The sequence below is a fragment of the Athene cunicularia genome, assembly GCF_003259725.1.
Source record: "Athene cunicularia isolate RWA chromosome 22 unlocalized genomic scaffold, athCun1 chr22_part1, whole genome shotgun sequence".
NCBI lineage: Eukaryota > Metazoa > Chordata > Aves > Strigiformes > Strigidae > Athene > Athene cunicularia.
In genome coordinates, this window is record NW_020799128.1 from 4,852,415 (window position 1) to 4,874,675 (window position 22,261).

A 22,261-nucleotide genomic window follows, 5' to 3' on the forward strand; every position below is an offset into this window, starting at 1 on the left:
GAAAGGCGTGAGCTGCGGGGGGAGAGCTGCGCCGGGGGCTCGGACCCGGGCCGCGTCTGCCTTGACACTGCAGGGCAAACTTTGCTGGATAAAATCCCCAGTTCTCCGCAAAATGCTACTTGTAAAGAGAGCGCAAGTGAAAGGGAGTAAAAAAAGCTTCAACGCACATTGCGGCTTAAGTGCACAAACAGACAAAAAGCTGAAGCTTCGGGCAGCCCTTTCAGAGAGGAATTTTAATGTCATGCTTTCTGGAGAGGCTTTCAAGTTTTTGGTTTTTCTTCTTATTTTCAATCTTTCTGTGATCAGCAGCTGTAGATAAAAACTAAGATGGACAAAGATCTTGCAAGTAAATTCCAAGTACCACCTCTCTTCTCCTTCAAAAGGCCAAGTGGGAATTGCATTCCCAGGACCAAGGATCAGTGGGTGACAAGGTCACTGCTCAATATGGAAGAAAAAAAAAAATCCACATCCACAACTAACATCCAAAATGGCTCAACATAATTTATTTTTTATGTTAAAATGTACAGAGTTCTTTTGAAAGTACTTGCTAGAAAGGGGAAAAAAAAGTGATATTACATACAAGGAGAGGAAGGGAGACCATCCAGCCAGGAGCGTATGACATGGAGAATTACAAAGGCATCTAGGCACCCCTTCCCCTTAGCTTACAAGTCACCATGAACAAAGTACAAAGAGGTTACAAAACAGGAAAAGCAAATATAAACAGACAGGAATAGACTCAGCTTCATTTGTACATGCGGCTTTTAGAGGCATCTGGAGCTCCTATTCACACACTCTAGAGATCTCTTTAAAGAGAATTTTTATCTTTCTTAAAATAGTTTTTAATATTCTACAACAAAGATAAAAAATTTTAAAGATGGAATGAAATGAAAAAGCTCTTATTTTTAAAAGGCATCAAAGTCACTAACAGTGAGATTTTTTTTAATTTCTTTTAGAAGATTACCCAAGTTATCTTGCTAAAAATACATTTTTTTTTTTTAAACAGAAGTGAAAAAATGGTTGGTACCAATATTACTGCGTTGGATAATTTCTTTTTATATATAGAAAAGAACATTTTTTTTCTACAATAGTTCTACAGTCACAAAGGCTTGTGGAAAAGGGAGCTGCCCAATTGATAAAAAAAACATACAAAACCAAACCAAACGTAACAGCAAACAAACTAAATTCACGGCCCTCGTTTCAACAGCTTCTCCTCCTGTCTCAGACCCCTACCCACCCCCCTACCCACCCCACCCCTAGCAATCAGGAAGCAGTGACACAGCTGAAGATCTAGGAAGGAGAGGGCAGCACAGTGCGCTTTCTACATGGGTTATTTGGAACTGGAATAGTATATACAGAGAAATGGGGTCCTACACAGCCTTGTACATGCTCAAAACTAAACAAATAAAAAAAGTGGAAGTCCTTTGAATTCTGCCTTTCATGGTTAGCAGTTATTGGAGGAAAGTCTATTTTAGTGCATCTGAAGAAACCCCAACTTTCTTTTAGACTCTTTTGGTTTAAAAACAAAAGAAATTAGTCTTATTAATGTGTCTGTATTTCTACTTCATATACAATAAAAAAAGAACTTTACATTAAAGGGTGTCCCTTTTTGTATTGGGTGACATGCCAGCAGTGTAGCCAAAAAGAATGTAAATTGGATTATGCAGTAATAAACAGCAAAATCCTGCCGCCTGCATCCTACTACGGTGTTTGGCCTGTTTCACTCCTGTAAAACAGGCTGATTCCCTTCTTTTCCCACACTAGATCAAAAGTGTGGCTATTCCTATAAGATGGGTCTCAAACATTGTGGGAGATTCAGGGAAAACATCACTGACTCCCCCAGAGCGCGGCACATTCAGCAACTTCCTACCCCGTAACAGGAATGGAAGAGTGACAAGGACACCACAGGGTTCTCATCAAGTCACTTAAAACGTACACTCTATCTTCGAAGATTACTTAAGTAAAGAGATTAAGAGGCAGACCACTGGAAACAGCTGCTTTTGAGTTCAGCCTGACTCAAAGGCTCAGAACCAAGACCCTCAGCATTTCGAAGTACATACTAAAGCAGAGTGTGGGATGTCAGAGTTGTGGCTGACTTGTGATTCACCAGAAGAGCCTGCAACCATTTTCTTGTCCTAATAGACCATTAACCACCCTATCCTCCTCAGGACTGCACAAGGGATGCAAACAGTTCTCTCTTGAGATGCTTCCAGTAGTTCAGAGTGACAGAACATGTGTGCATGCACGCACACGTGTGCACATGCATGTCTGGGTGGTGAATGGGATCATTTTAAAGTTACATTATATTTTCAGCATGAAACATACAATTTCAATTAACTCATCTACAAAAACACCAATGTGAATACTTTATTGTTTACACGTAACTCCAAATTTTACTGAGGGCAAGGGAGTCAGGGAAAATTAAAAAGATTAAAAATTTTTCCTGACTTGCAGAAATAAAGAGCTTCATTTGTCCTCTGTGTCCCCTTCCAAGTTTCCCAGTAAGTGCCTCCTGCTAGAAGTAGGAAATGCTAGGTGGGGTTTAGAGGGAAGGGTTGTTATTCTTTGAGATGTCAAACATTTTACATTACTGCAGCACTAGAAACTGCATACAGAGGGGCACAGGGGAGGGAGAAGGACATACATTTGAAAAAAAAAATTTAGAAAGATGATTTCACTGTTACACATATTCTGTCCACATTGTCAGCAAAGTAAGGCTCTTTTTAAATTATGAAAAGATTTTGTGCATGTTTTCCCCTCTAAAAAACATCTGTAAATGATTTTAGCTGTAAAATGTTTCAGGATTGTGAAGAAAACAAGAATGCAAGACAAAAAAAAAATCCAAAAAATAAAGACCAGGCTTCCTAAAAAATAAAATAAACCAAAGAAAATCCCTCTAAATCTACAGCAATATTTTAACTGGAAAAAGGTCCATTTTCTCTGGTTCGTCAGTATAAAAGGTTCCTTTATTTATATATATTTCAGTTTTTTAGGATGCAAGTTCATCTTGCTCATCTTCTCATGTATGGTCCATTGAGAGACTGCTTGGGCACCCCAGCAGCATTCATATAGCTGTGATGGGAGGGGCCAGTGTACATCATGTTTCCATGAGGATTTGGCTGCATAGGCTGCTGGGTATAGGCCTGGCTCCCCATCATTCCCATCTGCATCTGCATAGGATACTGTGCTGTCTGGTTCATGTAGGCAGGGTTACTATGGTAACTGCTGTTCATCATCGGCTGTGTCATTCTGTAGCTGTTCATGGCATTCAGGGTGTTCATATTCATGGAGTTAACATTGTAAGGGGTGGTTGGCATTAGGTTGACTCCCATGTTCATACCCCGCTGAACAGCTAACGTGCGAGGACCAGCCTGCATGGCAACTGCGGGTGGGCTGCGGCCGTAGAGCTGCTGCTGGTGTGCAGTTGCAGAGGGCAGTGGTGCGGATTTAGAGCGAATGGAAATGTGCCCCTTCACTGGCATTTGCCCCTGCAACCTCTGCGTGTGTGGGATGCCAATATTGGTAGCTGACATGTTACACTGAAGCAGAGGCGACGCGAGGTTCATGGTGGTGGACGCCAGGTTTGGTGGGGGTGTCATAGTGGCTTGTGCTTGTGGCGTGCCTGCTAACGGATGAGAGGGAGCTAGCTGAGCCAGTCCTGTGTTGGACAGAGAAACGCTGGTTGCATAGGAAGTCACAGCAGGAGAATGGCTATAAGGCATGGCATGAGGGTCCATTATGGTGTTTGTCAGCTGCTGCAACTTGGCTAAACTGAATGTGGCTGATGGTTGTGAATAGCTCCCAGCACCAAAATCCCCTGGAATCCTCTCATAGATACTAATGTTACCGGTGCTTCCCGATTCAGGTATTTCCATGATCATAGGTGCTGGGGTGAAGCTGTTGTTCATGCTACACTGAGACAGTGGAGGTTGCTGCTGGGGTGGAGGTGGGGGCTGTGGCTGCTGTGACTGAGGCTGTTGCTGTTGTGGCTGCGTTGTTGGTTGCTGGTTACTTGGAGGCCTTTCTACTACACAGCTCTGAGGTGACTTGATATTGCAGTTTGCTGCAGGCTGGACAGTGTTTTGCTGCATCATGCTGCAACTGCTGCCAATGTTTGCCATTTGCTGAGTGACAACACAACTGTTCTGAGTGAGGCTGCTAGAAGAGGACAGTCCTCCATATGAACAGCTGCTCTGGGAAGAGTTATTTCCACAAATGCTGCCTCCCATAGTGGAGTCGTAGCTGCTGGGGTTTTCATAATTCTCTGTAGTGCTCTCAATGCTGCCAAGGTCACTGAAGCCACTATCCACCACCTGCTGAGAGTGGTCAGATACTGAAGGCACATCCATCATGGGGCTGGTCTCCATGTTCTGCATAGAGGGTGCGGACAGGGATCCTTGTTCAGGACTTATCTGGGTGTAACTGCTCTCCAAAGCAGGCACATTTGGGCTGCTGACAGAACGTACAGACTGGCTGGGGTGGGACTGAACAGAGGATATTGGACTGTTGTGTTCTGAGGCCTGGCAATCTTCAACCATTGATATCTGAGGATCCTCCTCAGTCTGGGTGTAACTTTGCAAAGTCTGACAAGCTGCAAGAGTTTCTTCACAGTCCTGGTAAGCTACATCATGCTCATTGCTTTCCTCCTGTGTCAAGGACTGGACTGCTTGAACAGTTTCAAGATCTAGTTCACTATGAGGAATCTCTTCCTCTTCCTTTAATTCAATTAATCCTTCTTTATTACTTTGCTCTTCTTCATGATCATCTTCAGACCCAGGGACGTGCTCTGAGCCCACCGATGTCTCATTGGAAGCTTGCTCTTCCTCAGAATCTGCCTCTGCTTCATCTTTTTCTTTTGCATCTTCTCTACTGCTCGGTATGCTTGTTTCTAAAAAACATTCTTGCACCTGAGGCTCCTCCTTCACCCCTTCTTTAACAGGCTGATCCTCCAACTCTTTTTTCTTCACAGACTCCAGATGACCATCATCTTCGTCATCAGCATCATGATCTTCATTTTGATTTGTCACTACTGCAACTTCCTCTTCTTCCTCATGGTCATGCTCAGGCTCATCTAGTTCTTGCTGTTCTTCCTCTGATTGCCTTTGCTCTTCTAAAAGCCGTGGCTTCTCCTCTACCTCCTCTTCTATCTCAGGCTCTTTTACTTCTGGCACCGGACTGCTGTTGCTGTCCACAGGAGAAACTGCTCTTACTTCACTGCTGGCTGTATCTTCCTCTTCTCCCTCTCCTACCTCTTCTGCTTCCATATTCACATCTTCCTCTCTCCTTTCCTCAATGAGAGGCAGCTCTTCTTTCTGCTCAACAATTTCTTCTTTGTCTGAAATTTTGGGCTTACGCCCCGGTTTTGAATTAGCCACCACTGCATCAACTCCTTCGTCCTGAACTGATGGTGGCACCTTTTCCCGGTTCAGTTTAAAACCTGGTTTTCGACCAGGTCTCTTCTTCCAGTGGACTGGTTTTCGGCTTTTCCCTTTTGGCCATCCCTTCTTCTTTTTCATGGGTGTAGAAGTGTCTGGCTCAAGTGAAGAATCCTTTGCTTCACATTTTCTCAGCATAGATAATGGTTTCAAAGTAGGGTTACCTGAAAATACAAATTGAAAGATACTGTTCAAACATTTTTGTTTGACCTCAGCATTCATGGAAGCTTTCCCAAGCATTCCCATCATGTTTATCAGCTTTACGTAGCAATACTAGCTTAGAGATTTATTGTGAATGGTAACAAGAAGGATCAAGGTCTGCTCATTAGCAATCACATTGCACATTACATTTTCAGAGAACACCAATGCTTTCAGGATTTTGCATGGTCAAAGCTCTGAGCCTTTAATACACAAAATTCAATTTAAACACTAGGCTGTAAAGTCCTGAAAAGACTCACCACCCTTTTCAAATTTTATTTATACAGTATGTTCATAAATTAAAATGTTCCAGTATAGGGGAACACATGAAGTTGCAATAAAAGCATGTTTCCATTTAGATCTGTATTTTGTGCTGAAGAAAGGAAATATTTCCACTTTTTTAATGGCTTATGCTTTTAAATGCAAACATAAATACATACATGACTGTATTTGGCTAGATTTTTTTTTTAAAAAAATCTGAGAAATCATTAAAAAGGAAGCTGAATTTCTCTCTCATCTGACTTTTATTTGATGAAGCAAGTTTTGCATTTCAGTGACTTTCCAAACACACACAGGTTCTGAGCTTATACAGCCAGAAAGGAACGTGATCATTCACTGAGAACTTACTGAATCTGTAAGGCATCCCCTGAATTAATTTTGGTTTTAACTTGTCACTGACTATGCTAATAGACATTTTACACAACTGTTGGTAAACTACTGCAACAGTAAATCATTGACACTCGATATTCACACTTTACCATCTGAATTTCTGTCTTCAGACACTGAATTTACTTAATCTGCTTTTGTATTAATTTTCCTTTTGTCTGCTAGGCAGAAAATCTAACAGTTCTCACATAAGCAATTTTTAAATTTAATAAGTCACCCCTTTGTTTAAATCTATCAATACAGAACATTCGTTCTAGTGTCTTAATCAGCCCACAACTGTTGTTTGAACTAATCCAGTTTATCAGCGCTTGCAAAACTTAATGAGACAGCAAGTGTCAATAACTGAGTAAAGATGGTTGTAGTAGTTTCACCGAAGCTAAAGAGATGACAGAATGTGTCTACTCCTCTTGATATTCCCCTGTTCATGTATTTAAGGATTATCTGTATCTGTTTGGTTTTGAGTTCAAAAACCATTCTAATTACTGGACATGACCTTCAAATATTCTCTCGTAGACTTTGTTAGTGAATTGCCCTTTACTTCATTTACCGAAGACCCTCTTTTTCTGTCAGCTGCTACATTATTTTTTAATCTATCCACAAAATAACAGTACAGACAGACACAGGACCCAGATCAATCTCCCTTAGAATAGAACAGTTCTGTTGGAAGGGTCCTACAACAATCAACTAGTCCAACTGTCTTGCACCCCACTAACAACAAAGCTGCTTAATTACTCGTTTGCGACTTCATTTATTTAATATGTATTAGCTTGATTCTGTAACATTTTAGCTTAAGCAATTGGTTTTGATTAAGTCAAATACCTCTCAAAATGCTGAGTAGATAACATCAATTATCCTTGTTAACCAAGCTGTAGGTCTTGTAAAAATATATCGTTGTCTAACAAATACATTTTTCACATACCAGTGTTTATTAGTATTGAGCAAATAACACTCCCTGGACTTTCTACTGAGTAATAAGCCAGCCATTCTACCATTTAAATTGGGATGGTCATTCCACTATATGGATATAAGATCAATTTCCTCCAATATTCAAACTACATTTATTCACATTTCTGCTCTTTATACCATCTTACAAAAATTGTTACCACGTTATTAATTTCTTTCCCAAGAAGAGCTGTTTTAAGTCTACAGTTATGCAATGAACGTAAAAATAAATAATGTGCTCCTAGTAGTTCACAAACGCTTCTGAAAGCCTAACCACAGATCAGCTGAGTTACTCTTGCCCTTTGCTCAGACAAGCATTGCCCTAAATATCTCCAGTAAGCAGCATTCTGAAAAAAAATAGATCTGAGTATTAAAAAATTAATTTAAAACAAATACTGAATTCAAAATTCAACAGCTCTTTGAAACAAATATTTGGAACGTGAATAAAGGAAAGAAGGGAAGGGGCTACCACAGTCAGCATATCATTGGGCAGAAAGAAGAAACACAGTATTTGTTAAAGCATTAACACTTAAGCCCTTCCCCCCCCCCCCAATCCACCTCTCTACAAATAAAAAAAATTTTAAAAATTGCTATTTCTGTTCCCCTTCTTTCACATTTCCTATTTACTACAGAGGATTAGGTTTACCACCTCTTAACCCTTTGCTTTTATCTGTACTGTCATGGATTTAGTATTTTTAAGAATACCAAAAAAAGAGTATAATTATCTTATGATGAGAAGCTCCCCTTATAATAATGTCATATTAAAGGTGTCCAGTCTGGGCTCCCTCAGCAAAAGACAGACATGAAGCTACGGGAGAGAGCCCAGAAAAGGGCCACTAAGATGCCTAAGAGGTGACTGGAGCATCTCTGATGAGGAAAAGCTGAGAGCTGGGACTGAAGAAGAGAAGGATCAGGGGTCGATCTTACCAATGTGTACAAGTATCTTAAGGGTGGACGTAAAGAAGATGGAGCCAGGCACTTTTCAGTGGTGCCCACTGCCAGGACCAGAAGCAACAGGCACAAATTGAAACACAGGAGGTTCCACCTGAGCATCAGGAAACTAACTGAACACTGGAACAGGCTGCCCAGAGAGGGCATGAAGCCTCCCTCCTTGGAGATATTCAGAAGCCATCTGAACATGGTCCTAAGCAACTGGCTCTTGGTGGCCTTGCTTAAGCAGTGGGGCTGGACAAGATGACATCCAGAGGTCCTTTCCAACCTCAAGAGACTGTGATTCAATGATTTTTTGCCAAGTGGACTTGACACAGTCTTCACAAAAGAAGATGGATTTGATGACCACTCAAGATTTCACATGCATAATTTTTTAGGATACTGAGAAGCATATGTATGTGCTCATTCAGTTGCACTTAAACATTAGTGTGCATGCAAGCTTGAACTGAGGATCCTTACAGTATTCACATTCACAGTATAACTTAGATGTAGAAATAGGAAAAGCAAATTAATACAGCCCAGAGTATTAGAGCTCCATCTTCCTCCACACCACACTAATCAAGTTGCACAGAACTGGTATAATAGAGAGACAAGCTTTATTTGTTTTCGACACGACAGAACACACTGTCTTCTAGAACACCTAACCCTTATTAAATACTGGCCTCAAATCACCACATCACACTATCTATTTTCACTAGATCCCTGACACCAATCAGAACCAATTCAATTTCTCATCAGACACAAAATTTAAAGAGACTGCAATGTTACAATTCAGAGAAATCATAAAACACTTTCAGTGCATTGCCTCAGCTAGAGATTAAGTTCTCAGGGAAAAATCTAACCCAAACCACCCTTAGTCAGAAAGTTTAAAATCAAAAATTACAAGCAGGTTTCTGTAGTGATGGGAAAACTATCCAAAAAATCTGAGCTTCCTATAAACATTCCTAACCCATAGTTATGATTAAAATAGTCCATATCTGATCCAAGTATTAATGACTACAATACTGTATTACTGAATTGTCATAAGGCAGTGCTGCCCTGTTCCACCCAGCTTAATTTTTTATCAAAAAAGTCCAGCTGTTTATGATGACTAATTATCTCTGTGGGCTAACATGTTCAGGTAATTGGAAGTACATTTTTTTTTTTTAAGATTGTTACAGTTTTACTATGTATAGGAAAAGACACCTTCATTAAAGGTATAAGCAGCCAACATACCATTTGATGTCAGGAGCAGCAATACTCTAAAACAACGTGCTTACTATTTTATTACTTCAGAGGTTCTGACAAATTTGCAGGAGTTCAGAAAAAAAAGAAAGCAACACGAGTGACACAAGGGAACAGAAAGCACTAAATTACAAGTAGAGAGTAAGAAAGTAAAGTATTTATAGAGTAAGTGAGCAAGAAATATATCACTGTAGTATGTAACGGGTGCAAGTTAAACCAGTAGCTTTCTAAATACCACTTTTGATCCCTGGGCACTCTATGGACTATTTGTAGTGTACAAAAGACTGTTAAAAATCACTGATGTATTTTATAAAGCAGTATGTGTGTGGAATCTCTAAAGGGATCTGCATCTCCACCAGAAAACATTCAGGAGAGCACAAATGACAAAGACTGAAAACCACTTATCTAACAGATGCTCTCCCAACCATATAGTCCTACTGATGGTGCTGGAGTACCGTAAAAATGTATTTCAGGGGTAACCTGATCACAAAAGAATTAAAAACCCAATGGTATAAGCTGACTGTGCATATATTCCCACTAAGAAAACTTAATGCTGCATCAACATGTATTTGCACTAAATTTACATAGTTATATGCTGCTATAAGCATTTAAGGATAACTGATGCTAAATGGATAGTACACAGGGCTATAGTCATATTGATGCTTTCAGTATTTACATACTTTTAAAGAACAACCCTCCTCAGCTAACCACAGGCTAGTTGAAAGCCATAAATTACTGAGTTCATTCCAGCAACGATTTTTTTATTGTGGGCTAATGGCAACATAGTTCTCTTTCACACAGTTCTTTGTTTTCCTTTGGCTGACTGCCTTACACTATGTTGACCAGAACATATAACAGCCATAATGAAGATTATTAATGGAGCATCTGAATGACAGATGTTTCTTTTGAATTATCAGCACACTCTAAGTAACCAGTTCAGTTCCAACCAAATAGTTTTATTTTATGAACTGAGAACTTCAAGAACATATGAGAAGCTGAGAGGCAGAACATGCAATGTGATGAAGAACAGGATCTCAAAAGAGCCAATTTATATTTGTCTTTGCTATGAAAAACTGAAGGCTCTCCAATTTCCTTCTGTTTTATTTCTGTGACTCTGCTGCACAGGTTCTTCCACAATCACAGATACTGATTCCACTAGGAAAGCTGAATCAAAAGGACACCCTGTGATCAGGACATTGCTAGTAAGATAGTTAAAAGCATGCACCACATTTTTATAAGACTTGGGAATGGTTTGAGGCTGGTTTGACTGGTAACTTATGCCTAATCTTACATTTTGGCTAGAAGTTACAAGACAAGGTAATCAGCTTGTTCTGTCATGAGCTAATACCATCTGACACTCACTGAAATACTATCTATATCAAACTTTCAACAGCATACCACCAAACATACCATTAGTGTCATCAGACTCCTCCTCATCTTTGGACTTCCTCTTAGAAGAGGGTCTATGCCTGAGTGTGTCTGGTGGGGCTAAGTGCCGAAAGTATCCAGTGGGCAAAAGTTCATTCTCCTCCTCTTCATCCTCCTCATCCTCCTCTTCCTCCTCAATCTCAAATGTAGGCTCTAATCGAGGCATTGGTCGTTCAGAGTCTGAGTCCTCAAATGGTTCATCCAGCACTTCTGTGGTCTCTGAGATTGTTTCAGTGACAACACTGCTGTTGTGGTGCTTGCGCTTACGAACTCGCCTCTTCCGATGAAGAATTGGTTTCTGAAAGTGGAAGGTAAGAAGGAAGGTAAGACATTATCACATGCAGTAGAAATAAAACACTGATAAATAGAAAACATGAACAGCAGAGTTCAACAGTCTAAGGAGGACCAGACAGAATCTGGAATCCAGACTTCACCAGAAATAGTGACAGGCACCTGCCTTCAGTTAGACAGACGTCAAATAGATTGCAAGACCACCAACTTCCATGAAGACTGCTAGATTACACTTGTGTAATAGTATAAACCATTAAACAGCTGAAGCTAACAGTCCATGCATAACAGCTGAAAGTTCAGAGACACTACAACATAGATCTGAATAGTTTACAATAAGCTACAAAGATGGCATAGAAGAGAACTTTTTAGTGTGGCATCCCATGAAGAGAGGATTTTCTTGGTCACATTGATAGAGTTCACATCTCCATGCTGTGATTTTCGTTGTTTAGACAGCATTTGTGTTTTGCAAGCTTCTTTTAAAAGTAGGACCATATCTGTTCCTATTTTGTGTGACTGAGTAAAACTTCAATAACCAAGGTGGAAAAATCAAAAGCACAATGCAGAAGTAAGAATTAAAAAACCCCACAAACTACCTCTGATTGAACAAAAGCCACCACTACAAAAAAGCAGCAGGAAGTACCCTCCAAGACTGAGTTCTGGAACACTGAACAGACAGTACCTGTACATTTAATACATACCTCATGAATTGCACAATCCTTCAGAAAACACCAACATACCGACAAAATAGACTGCATGATATAGTCAGAAACAACAAGAAATAAGGCACACACCTTTCGTTTTAACGTTGGCTTGGTGAGAACAGGTGGAGAGCTTGATCGAGGACTCACAGGCTCATCGTCTTCCTCTTCACTGCTCTCACTAAAACACCTCAGAAGTGCCCTATCACTATCACTGTAGCGGCGGGGTAACCTGTCGCAGTCCTCTGGGAATCTACACTTCAGCGGCTCTGTATTCTTTTTCAACTGCCCTCTCCACTTTTCCATACCTTCACTGTACCGTCGACGGGGAATTGCAGATTTTTCACCTTTGCCATACTGTCCCTGGGAAACTGCAGATTTTTCCTCATCTTCAGTATACCGGCCTCTTGGGGCTGGAGACTTCTCCTCACATTCACCACATCTTCCTTGCAAGGCTGCTGACTTCTCCTCACAGTCACTGCACCGGCCTCGTGAGGCTGCTGATTTCTCCTCACATTCACTGCATCGCCCACTGGGAACTGCTGTATTGTCCTCAAGGGGCAATACTGGCTCTTTCTCACAAAAGGGCTCCCGAAGTTTTTTGCCCTTGCGGTTCCATCGACCTCTTCGTGATGGCTGACTATTTGCAGGAAGACTATCCAGGGGAAAAATGTGCTTGTTTGGCCGTGCAGAATTGGCTGGAGCAACAATGTCTGGTTTTTTTTCACTCTCTGTAGGTGAGTAAGGCTCTTGCTCTTTCTTCTCCCATGACACAGATTTAACCATCTGATTTAAATAAAAACAAATAGATATCACACTTGCTATTTAAGCATGCATATCTATCCTGAATTAGAATCCACAAAAGCTTTTAAGCAAGAAGTCAGAAAAGTTTAACCAGAATGACTTTTAAGAATCTGAGAATAACAGAAGAATTGACCTTCATGAGAGTCTATTAGTGCTAACTGCTGCTCCTTTCCTCCCAGGTGATAATGTTCCTCAGTTAGCTTTCCCACAAGTGAGTTCAGTCAGGAGCAGCCATGCAGTGACTGCTGGAATGCAAACATCATCTTGCTACATTCAAACACAGTATTTGCTTAATTTTCAAGAGGAAAGTGAGACAAAGTTGAAGCTATTTTTCTATTAAAATGCACAACTAGTTTAATGTAAATACAGTAACAGCACATAATTCACCTCTTAGTATTCTAGTCATTGCTTATCACCTGATGTGAGAGTGCAACCCTTGAAGGACAGCAGCCTAGATTTCAGAAACCACTGCTCTGTGGGTAGTAATTCTAAAGCTATTAGTGGTTTTACAAAAGTAGACAGCAAAAACCTTTAGTGAAAAACATTAAAAGTTTTTGTTGATTAATTTCTATTTGTTATTGTCGCTTACAGAAATACTGGGTCTTTCAAATCTAAATCCATTTCAATGATTTGATGAGAGAAACCATTAAGGACAGAAAGAGCATTTTTATTCTTTCCAGAGATAGTCTTTAACCTTTCCCTAGACTATGCCTCAATGTTTTTGCTAGTTTTAATTTCTAACCTGAAACTGTAAAGATACATAAACTAATCATGACTGCATTGCTTTCTACGATTATGCCTAATGCCCAAGCTTGGCATTTGAAATCTCATTAGCATTGCCTGCAAAAGCACTGAGTGTAAACTATATGCCACACAAGCAACAGATTCACTCTTACACTGGTCTCTGGATCCTTTTCTTTCTGCTGTTGTTGCTCTTCACTTTCCCCATCCTCTGTCTCTTCTTCTTCATCTTCAGAGACAACTGAGTTGGAAACTATAACAGGTGTCCAACGCAGACATTCTGCATCCACATCTATAGGTCGGACATTAGTTCTAAGCTTTGCCATATGTTCCTGGATAAGTTTCTCCCGACGAATGATCACAAATCTAAACAGTAATAATACTCTGATCAGCAACAGGCTACATACTGTACATGTCATGTGAAACAGATATAGGATATTACAGAAAAATCTGCATACTTTCAATCAGTGCTGCCATGAACAACTTCAGAGGGGACAGAATTCTAGCTTATTAAAATTGTACAATTTGCAGTACTGTCAGACTACCAGAGAAAGGATCTTAGAACTGAGAAAATGCTGTTAATTTTTTTCCACTTCTTATTGATGGTGAAGCCATTATCCTTCCATGAGTAACACTGAGCTGCAGAGTATCACTTTTCTTACATGTTAAATGGACAAGGGGCATACCATTTGGGGAACTGACAACAAAAGGTGAAAGACACTGGTAATAAAAGGACTGCTTAAAAAAGTTACAATCCCACTATCAGAGTGGATTTTATTCAGGCAGCTGGGAGTAATATCACTGATTAAAGTATACTGTGAAACAAGGACATAAACCTGTTCTCAAATCACTTCAAGTACTGCAAATAAGTTCCAAATCTAACACAAAACACAATAGAACACAACGCCACTCCCAAAACTGCTGTGGTCTGAAACAAGACTAATTTCCAGTATTTCACTTGACTTGTACATTCAGCTGGGCAAGCAGACTACCTCTATTCTATATCCGCACACCTAATTTCTCTCAGTGATCATCCCACTGTTCAAGCATCCCATGTTAATCCACACAGTTAATGGCATCTTTGAGACACAGAGAAAAAAGGGGGGAAACAACTGTCTGCTCAGTGACTGGAAAAAGGAACAGATTTCCCTCTAGAGAAGGGAAGTTGCTGTTCTTTGCTCTGTTTTGTGAGCATGTTAGACTGATTATGCTGAGGGACCCCAAGAGAACATGGCCAAGAGACCAGTTTGCTTTCTCTAACAGCTGCAAATTACTCAGAAGTTCCACAGCTACAGAGCTACACAGCTGGAAATCTGATACAGCTTTGGTACTGAAAAATTCTTGCATCACACATGAGCATCATAAAACTCCACAGCCAGTATTTGGACACTTAAGTCGTAAATAAAATTAAGTCTTCAAACACTGCTGAATTTAATTAAAATACATCTGAAGCTATTTGGAAATACAGCAGGACTCCTGTACTCACTGATCACTACGGAAGTCAAGCATTCGTAGGTGATGAAGAGTGGAAGTAATATCTTGAGGGCAGATTCCAGTCAGCTTACTCAATTTCTTGATGCTTAATTGCTTGTCACGTTGATGATAAAGGCACTCCAATATTACACTTTTCCAATAAGCCATATATGAGAGGCGCCCCAGGTCCGACAGGGGCTTCTCTGGTGATCCTGCTTGACCCTCACGCTTTGAAAGCAAATAGCCTAAAGATATAAAAGAAAAATTTTTCAAAAGATTAGCACGTATAGCTTCTGTTTCCAGCCCAACTTCTACAAAGGCATTTTTCCAGAAAGTAGCTGAATGCTGCTTACAAGACAATAGATTTTAATTTTGAAGGATACATTGAGTAGTCTGGACATTTTTTGTTGTTGTTGTTTAAACTCCTGTTACCCAACGACAAAATATGAGATTTTCTAAACTACGTTGCCATCAGACATTGGCTATGGGCAACGCCACAAGATGGCAGCAGTTGCCTGCCTAGAAACTACACTAAGCTTGAAGTACAGTCTGCTGAGCACCTTCCAATTATAATAGCAATTTTGAGGATAACAGAGGGAGAACATTTAAAACTAATATGGCAACCAATTTCCTTGAAAATTCTCTACTGTAAAACTTCAGGGTCATACTGAAGAGTACCAAGTTCCATTTAAGTTAACTTAAGACTGTGATACACTGCACAAGTTCAATAAAGACTGAGGTTATATCTTCCCCAGTATGAAAAGGGAGGGGGGGGGGAAATCAGATGACAAATGTGGACTGTATTAGAGCAGCAGCGAGAAGACACATTTGTTGATTTCTCAATATAGATCCATGTATGAATCTGAGAATTGTTTGAGTATTCAGAGCCTGTCTGGCTTTATTGCTTTCAAAGCTAAATTAAAATGTAACTATGACTACCTTTTGCTTAAGACTCATTCACTTAAACTGCTGAACTGAAGGTCTCAAGAGACCATGCAAGTTTTAGGGTTGACTTTGTGCAGGAAGAACTGCATGCACAAGGTAAGCTGCTAAAAACACTATACTGACACCTGCCTATAGTTTCCACCATAAGTTGCTTCAACAGAAAACATGAGAATTAGGGGAAAAATTATCAATTTGTCTTTAGAACTGAAGTCGTCCAACAATAAGAGTAAATTGTGAAGTTCAGATGATTTTGTCAACTTTAGAATCATTTGTCCTGCAATTTTTTAAATTTGAAAAATATCCTCTTCCACAATTAAGCCTTTCTTTAAAATATGAAAAGACAAAGACTAAAAAAAGTGAAGAAAAAGTTCCTTACTGAAGTCAATTAGGAACCTGCCATAGCCCTTACGCTGGTATTGTGGAAGAATCATTATACAGGAAACATTGTACTTCTGTTGGCAGTGTTTTTCCTGTTGGAAAAAAGCAGCAAATTAAAAAAAAAAAAAAAAAAGAAAAGAAAAGTGAGAAATAGAAGTTGTTCCGTACAAGTCCCTAATTACCTCTATAGCAAGAACTGAGATAGAAAGCCACAGTCAAAGTTACTCAGGAACAACAATGTACATGAGCCAAGGGAAGACTTTAAAAGACAGAGTAATATTACAACTCTATTACCACCATTACAATTCAGAAAAACAAGAAGAATGAAATCTTGACATAACTACCACCTTCTGCTTAGACACAATTCAGTAAAGAACATGAGCTGCATAGCAGATAAAGTTCAAAGCACAAATTTGAAGACTGCTCAATTCACTGAAAAAGACTGCAGTATTCCAGTGAATCTTTAAATGGCACAACATACTAAAATCCAATCTCAAGTCTGCTGTTCTGCTTCAGTTAAAGTTATTTTTAAATAACCAAAACAATTACAGATAAAAAGCTTAAGGCCTATCTGAAATCTTGGCCCTGTTCCATCAGAAAAATGAAAGGTTTGAAATGAAGTGCAAAACTGACAAACTTGTTTGGAAAACAGTGTATTTACAGAAGGCAAGATGATGTAGAACTACTGGGTAACAATGCTTATCTCACAAGCTGTACTGCTCATCACCACCAAAAGTAAGAAGTCATTTGAAAAGCTGGGGGTATTTTTAGCTACTAGCTGTGGTACAAGCTCCTTAGAGAATATAAGCTATTCGACATTATGAAGCAGCTTGGTTTTTAGTTGGTGGTCTCTGAAAGTAACAAAGAAAATCCGTTTGCAACAGATGTCTCTGTATCTGTATTACATAATGTATTACAGAAAATGCAAGGGCCTAATTTACAATAACTGAAAGACTCTGAAGGAGCATTTCTCACCACAGCAAATGCATGCCCAAGTCTAAAGTACTCAAACACTTGCCTTGGAAAAGTAGCCAACAAGGTGACAGCCCTTGACATCATTCTGTGTCAGCACGTAGAAAAGAAATGGCTCCACATCATAATAGAGAGTCTTATGGTCCAGGAAGAGTTTGGCCAACAAGCACAAGTTCTGGCAGTAGATAGTGCTGACATTGCCATCAACCTTAAAGAGATGAGGAAAATTTTATCACGCTATTTGCTGTCATGCAATGACATGCTTCATCTGAGTATCCCTGTATATTTGAAGTGTCTAATGTGAGAGGAAGACCTCTCTGTCTCAGGTAGCATCTCAAAGGACTTAAACTTTCACAGCATAAAAGCTGTGGCCAAGTCACTGTTACACTCATCAGCTTAAGAGAGAACTTAAAATTCCTTTTCCTAAAGTGAAAAAGCATTTTAAAAAAGCGAGCCTCCTCATATGTTTTATGGATAAGGTCAGCTTCCAGTGCTTGCTTGTAGTTCTTCACTCTTAGCAAATAAATGCTTCAAGAATGAAGATCTTTAGGGCTATGGAAAACTTATCACATGATTGGGTGATAAAGACACTGTTTTATATATAAAAGTGAGTGGCTTAGTTTTCTAACTTACCTCAAAGACTGAAATATTGTTTTTTCTGTAAATTTCATTGGCTGGAGGATGAAACCAGCCACATTTTTTCATATGCTGTTGGAGAATAGTTCTGCTTTTCATATACTTTAGGCAAAATTCACAAAGGTACAACTTGGGTAGCCTGTAAGTAAAGATAAAGATCAAAGACTGAAGATACAGACTTTTGTATAAAATGCCTTACTCCTGCAGAAAGAGTACTTGATGAAAATAAACCCAGTATATACTGACCTTGTGTATGTGCTAATCAGACCAAAGACACCTTACCATACTTAGTGATGGCACTTACTCTGTAATGAATGCATGTTAAAAACAAAAAGTACTTAACTTAATGTAAAAGTAATTATGCAGGGCATTATGTCAGAAGAAATACATGCATAGATTAAAATCCTAGAAAATGTAGCAAACCCCCCTCAGTTTTGCACAAGTGATGCTTCTCCCTTCCATCCTTGTAAGACAGAGCTGTATACACCCCCAAGCAATAGGTCACAACACCATCTCCCTTTTTGCTTTAAAACCTCTCTACATACTACATTGACATGAACAAGTTGGATGCACATGTCCTGATACTGTGGTGATGTAACTCCATTTACATACTCTAGCTTGGGCAGGGATGCTATTTTCAGTCACCTTAAATGCCTTTAGGAGAGCTAGAATAATTCCTCATGACAGACCACATGCTCTTATTAAATGGCAGAAGAAAGATTTTTATTTAATTTTCTCTTTCTAGATATGGCCCTTAGATGCTATTCCTCCTTCAAAATCAAGTTAAAGATCGGGGAGCTTGCAGTTAGTCTGAAAAGTTCTTAAGCAAGAGAAGATCAAAACAAATATACATGCATCACAACAGAACAATCTTTCAGATTCCAAAACACATAACATTCAACATTCTTCTTTATCTGTGCTGAACTACATACAGAATAAAAACATTAAACTAATTCCTATGAAATTTGTATTTGTTTTTTTCAACTCCCATAGACAGTATACAGCCATTTCTAATCAAATCACTTAATACACAGTTAACATAGTATTCCCTAGACAGATTTATTATTTTTTATTATGAAGAGTCCTGCAGTTGATTCACTGGAGGGAAAGGATGGCATCCAGAGAGACCCTGACAGGCTGGAGAAGTGTGCCCATTCCGAACCCTGTGAAGTTCAGCAAGTCAAAGTGCAAGGTCCTGCACCTGGGTTGGAGCAATCCCCAGTATCAACACAGACTGAGGGATGAAGGGATTGAGAGCAGTGCTGTGGAGGAGGACTTGGAGATAGCGGTGGATGGAAAATTGCACACGAGTCAGCAGTGTGCACTTGCAGCCCAGACAGCCAAGTGTATCCTGGGCTGCATCCAAAGAAGCATGGATGGCATTTCAAGGCAGGCGACTCTCCCCCTCTACTCCACTGTTGCAAGACCCCACATAGAGTACTGTGTCCAGCTCGGAGGTCCTCAGTACAAGACACAGCCCTGTCAGAGTGAGTCCAAAGGACGCCACAAAAATGATCCAAGGGCTGAAAGCACCTCTCCTGTGAAGACAGGCCCAGACAGTTGGGGTTGCTCAGCCTAGACAGGAGAAGGCTCTGGGGAGACCTCACTGGCCTCTCAATATATAAAGGGGGCTTATAAGAAAGACTGAGAGAGACTTTGCACTAGGGCATGTAGTGACAGGATACGGAGCAATGGTTTTAAACTTAAAGAGGGTGGATTTAGATTGAACAGAAGGAAGGTTTTTTTATGATAAGGGCAGTCAGACACTGGAACAGGTTGCCCAGAGAAACTGTGGATCCCCCATCACTGGAAGTGTTCCAGGTCTGGCTGGACGGGGTTATGAGCAACCTGATCCAGTGAAAGACATCCCTGTTCATGGCAGGGGGGGTTGGACTAGATGGTCTTTAAAGTTCCATTCCAACCCAAACCATTCTATGATACTACATATGAAGAACCTATGTGCATTGAGAGTTGGATACTCTAATCACTTACATGCTTAGTAACAGCCCAGCACTAGGTCATTTAGCTGAGGCTGTTCCCTCCTCAGTGCATGGAATATGTCAGTTCTTTGGGAATCCATTTAATCATGTATTCCTGTGGCAGATCGAATGCTCAAAGCATATGCAGATTGTTGCAGAGAGCTTATCAACTTTTTGACTCAGCCTAAAAAGACCTTAAGACATCTAATAACTACCATGAAAAGTATCTGAATTATGTGTACTTTCTTTCTGTCCTACATTCAGATAGAACCTTCTTAAGATTTCTACGCCTGCTGGAGTACAGCTTTCCCATAAATACTGAAGCAGAACAAAGGAAAAGAATGTTCAGTCATACCTCGAGTATTCCTGTGGATATGGGGAGGAGTACCAGGTCTGGATTTCATACTTGCCAAATTCGATGACAGAAGGGCATCGGACTTGTGGATCAGGAGGCCCAGTCACCCCTACTTTCTATGCAAAGGGAAAAACAAATTTTTCATGTATTTTCAAGTGAAAGACTTCCAAGCTGAATAAATCAAAACATTCTTATCTACACAGTCCATATTGTGTGAACTCACAGAGAATTAGGAAGATGCAGATGTTGCTTTCTGACACTAAAAACTACTATCAGTCACACTTCAAGTGAGCATGTGATTCACAAGAAGGAAGAATTAGTATGCATTGTTGTACCACATACCTCCACTACCTCTCATGGTGTAGCTTTAAATACAAATTAGTATACAGCAAAATTTAACACAATCTTTTTTTTTAGTGTTTTGGGTTTGTTTAAATCTCTTTAGATTTGGAACTTACTGCCAGATACTGAAAATTTAACTTTACCTGCAGTGCTTGTTCCTGAATGTCTCTGAACAGCTCCATATCTTTTTCAGTTAAGACATCCTGGCTCCCAAAAAAACGCTCCTCATTTTCCTGTTTTCCATCCCAGCCATCCTGATTGTCTGTAAATGAGAGAGAAAATTGTCTTCATCTACATTTACAAAGGAGTACTTGCTTTTTAGTACAGCAACAAATATCTTCTGGCAGTATTCAGACACTGCGACAAGATCAGAAACTATTGTGTCTGTCAGGCTAGTTTTAATTATCTGTTTCCCATTTCACACTTCTACCTTGCTATTCTTATTTTCATTAACCATTCCCTATGTTACTTCTTTCGGATGTGACATTATTTAGCACATTACCTAGGTCTATCTGCAAGCCCCTCATTCCCAAAGGGCATTTTACCACATAGTAATCATCTAATCCCGCATCACACCTTGCCATCATATATAAAGAGGCAAAGGTCTCTAGAATCGCTTCCTTTTTCCAACTGGTATTTTACCTCAGTGCTCCAGAGGTAACTGCATTTGAGTGTTAACTTTCAGCTCAAAGTTTTCAGTCTCTAACAATTCTAGTCACTTCAACACCCTAGCCTTTGAATATTTTCTTGGTGTACAGGATACTTACATTGGCAGGGTGAAAAATCTTTACCTGTGGGCCATTCTGAAGTGCTAGATTTCCTGGTACCCTTTTTCCTGATCCTATACTGCTGAGAATAGTCAACCACTTCCCCTCGAGCTTTTCGTCCATCAGGGGATGGAGTGAAGAATTTAGTAAGGCCATCTATAAGCCCTTTGGTTTTCTTGTTAAACTTCAAGGTGGTGCTGCCATCTCTGCAGAAGTCCAAGACATCTGTCTGATCCAGGTATCCTCTTTCTGACGATGCTGACTGGCTGGACAGAGCGATCTTACGCTTCCGACCCCGACCAGGGCCAGTTCGAACTTTGCTGAAAGGGCCTTTTGATCTAAAGAATGAGAAAGCAAAAGATATGGTAAGGTGGCTTGTTTAGGGTTGCAAAGCAGACTACCATCTTCCCTACCTGTTTATCAATCACACCGAAGCTAATAATGAACTGAAGAATTTAATAATAAAGGAGTATTCAAGAGCCTGTGTACCACAGAGGAGACAGGTTTTTAAACATCTCAGTAGAAGTACTGCACTATTTCTCTCCACACTGAACGTTATGTGCAATTAATCTGAGTATAAACAATAGATTTTTACCAAATTTAATATAACATTAAATTTTAAAATCAGTAGCCAGAATGAATACATTGCAAAGGTTGCAATTTATATAATCATTAACATTTACACTTGTCATTTGTCAACATTTTTGTACTAATAGGAAATCGTCATAAGAACTACACAGAAAGTCAATGCATGCAGGACACACGTTAGCTAAGAACCTATACCACTATGATCATCCTAGCAGAAAACAGTGTTGACCTCTAACCAGCTGCCATCTTTCGGGCTGGAAATTTTAAACCACTATTGAGATAACTGAGTAACGCTTCTCAGAGGGATTGCCATAGACCAACTGCTGTTTTCAGGAAACTATCTGTTTTTAGCTACAATCTCTGCAAGTACAGAGGATAGAAACAGACTGTTTTTTCCTAAAGAGACAAACTAAGCATCTGTGCATAATTTTGTGGATATATTTTGCAAGTT

At 39.8% G+C, this 22,261-nt stretch overlaps 1 protein-coding gene across 1 annotated transcript in view; it reads right to left on the reverse strand.

Moving 5' to 3' along the window:
* Positions 1-481: 481 nt before the first annotated feature.
* KAT6A (lysine acetyltransferase 6A) overlaps positions 482-22,261 on the reverse strand; it is a 45,239-nt gene continuing 23,459 nt past the window's right edge. Inside the window, exons 7-17 of the mRNA XM_026863052.1 lie at positions 21,247-21,560; positions 20,599-20,717; positions 20,114-20,229; positions 17,777-17,918; positions 17,190-17,351; positions 16,170-16,263; positions 14,862-15,093; positions 13,531-13,741; positions 11,924-12,616; positions 10,824-11,139; positions 482-5,596 (exon numbers count right to left, since the gene is read on the reverse strand). Coding sequence (XP_026718853.1) covers positions 3,009-5,596; positions 10,824-11,139; positions 11,924-12,616; positions 13,531-13,741; positions 14,862-15,093; positions 16,170-16,263; positions 17,190-17,351; positions 17,777-17,918; positions 20,114-20,229; positions 20,599-20,717; positions 21,247-21,560 — 4,987 coding nt within the window. The 3' untranslated portion in view covers positions 482-3,008. The remainder of the gene's footprint in view (positions 5,597-10,823; positions 11,140-11,923; positions 12,617-13,530; positions 13,742-14,861; positions 15,094-16,169; positions 16,264-17,189; positions 17,352-17,776; positions 17,919-20,113; positions 20,230-20,598; positions 20,718-21,246; positions 21,561-22,261) is intronic.